The sequence below is a fragment of the Galeopterus variegatus genome, unplaced genomic scaffold, assembly GCF_000696425.1.
Source record: "Galeopterus variegatus unplaced genomic scaffold, G_variegatus-3.0.2 Scaffold7624, whole genome shotgun sequence".
Lineage (NCBI taxonomy): Eukaryota > Metazoa > Chordata > Mammalia > Dermoptera > Cynocephalidae > Galeopterus > Galeopterus variegatus.
Genome location: NW_007733735.1, coordinates 96,733 through 98,726, shown reverse-complemented (window position 1 = coordinate 98,726; position 1,994 = coordinate 96,733). Strand labels below are relative to the sequence as shown.

The following is a 1,994-nucleotide window of genomic DNA, read 5'->3' as shown; positions in this document are numbered from 1 at the left end:
GGCGTGTGCGGGCCCAGCCCCCCCTGCATCACCACCGTGTCGGTCAACGAGAGCCTCCTGGCGCCCCTCAACCTGGAGATCGACCCCAACGCGCAGTGCGTGAAGCACGAGGAGAAGGAGCAGATCAAGTGCCTCAACAGCAGGTTCGCTGCCTTCATCGACAAGGTCAGTGAGGCCTGTGATGGTCCAGAGAAGCGCTCTGCCCCGCCCTCCCCTGGAAGGGCCCGGTCTGCTGGGGAGACACGATGACCGCCGGGTTTGGGACAGCAGAGGGAAAGGAATGCGGACCAGTATTGGGAGAGGATCCGTTTCCATCATTTAACGCCAGCAAAGTTTATTGAGATCCGGGTGTGGTCTAGAAATTTAGTCTGTGGCCCAAAGTGTATGTGTGTTTCTGGAGCCAAGACAACGTTGGATATCAGAGCCGTCCCTGAAAAACTGGATGGGGCACTGGGTGCTGGAAAAGTGGGAGATCACAGGAGAACAAAAGGCATGTGGCTCGTGGCCTGGGCAGCACGTGAGGTGGCTGGGGTACCCCTCAGAGCCACACTGCCTCCCCGGTCCTTCCTGTGCCATTCAGCAATGGGTGAGGAGGTGTGACAGCCAACCAGCCCAGGCTTGGCAGCCTCTACCTACATGGAAGGCTGGAATGTAGACAGAGGTGGCCAGGCTGGTGGGAGGAGGCCCACTCATGCAGCCAGAGTGAGAAAATCGCTGCCTCCCAAGAAGGTCTGAGGAAGGAGGCTGGGAGCCACCTCCACGACGGCTCCTTCTGTGTCCACAGGCTTTGCTCTAGCAGAGTAGCAGGACCAGGCTCAGGGGTCTGGGATCAGTGTTCTGGGGACAAAGGAGGTGAACTTCTTGTCATTACTTTCTCTTTAGTGATTTTAGTTAATCCTGACAATAACCCAATGGGGTAGGTATTATTATCTCCATCTTTCAAATAAGAAACTGGAGCTGAGAGAGTTTAGATGAGCTGCTCAGGCATACTGTGGTGGCAGGAAAAGGCCGTGCACAGGGATTCAAGGTACATCAAATCCTGACTCTATCACTTACTGTGAGCTAGTCATTTCACACCTTGGGGTCTCAGTTTCCCCATCTGTAATATGAGGGAAGTAGTATCTACCTCCCCATAAGGTTGTGATAATTGAATGAAACTGATAGCTAGGTGATAGAGACAGAGACAAAGATAGACACAGAGACAGATGTGTGTGTGTGTGTTTATCTTAGCACAGGCCCGGACACCACATAGTAAACATTAAATAAGTGTTTGCTACGTAAATTAATAAGTGAAAGACAACTGGTAATCATCATAATTAAATTGACTGAGCACTCACTACATGTCAGGGACTGTTCTAAGCACTCTACATGTACTAACTTGTTCAGTCTTCATTGTGACTCTAAGGTCAGCACTATTTTCTCCACTTTAGGAATGAGAAAACCGAGCACCAAGAGGTTAATCAAGTTGCCCACTTAAAATGGCAGAACTGGGACTTGAACCAGAACTTTAGCTTCAAGCCTGGCTCACTCTCCTTCTCACACCCACAAACACCTCCCTGAGGGGCTGGGAATGGGATCCCTTGAGCCCCAGACACTCAGCCCCATGGCTCTACCCTACTAATCCAGCCCCCTATAGGGCAGAGAGAGCTCTGGGGATCCAGACACCTTCCTCAGGATCCCCCTGAGTCTCTCTCCTCCACCCCCATGGCAGGTGCGCTTCCTGGAGCAGCAGAACAAGCTACTGGAGACCAAGTGGCAGTTCTACCAGAACCAGCGCTGCTGCGAGAGCAACCTGGAGCCACTGTTCAGTGGCTACATCGAGACGCTGAGGCGGGAGGCCGAGTGCGTGGAGGCCGACAGTGGGAGGCTCTCCTCGGAGCTCAACCACGTGCAGGAGGTGCTGGAGGGCTACAAGAAGAAGTGAGTGGGGCGGACCAGGGGGAATTCAGAGGGAACATTGTAGGTTCTGCCCACAGCCCCCTTGCAGCAGCTTC

At 53.3% G+C, this 1,994-nt stretch overlaps 1 protein-coding gene across 1 annotated transcript in view; it reads left to right on the top strand.

Moving 5' to 3' along the window:
* Nucleotides 1-1,994, top strand: part of LOC103607683 (keratin, type II cuticular Hb5) — a 7,899-nt gene that overhangs the window by 937 nt on the left and 4,968 nt on the right. Inside the window, exons 2-3 of the mRNA XM_008592160.1 lie at nucleotides 5-165; nucleotides 1,712-1,920. Coding sequence (XP_008590382.1) covers nucleotides 5-165; nucleotides 1,712-1,920 — 370 coding nt within the window. The remainder of the gene's footprint in view (nucleotides 1-4; nucleotides 166-1,711; nucleotides 1,921-1,994) is intronic.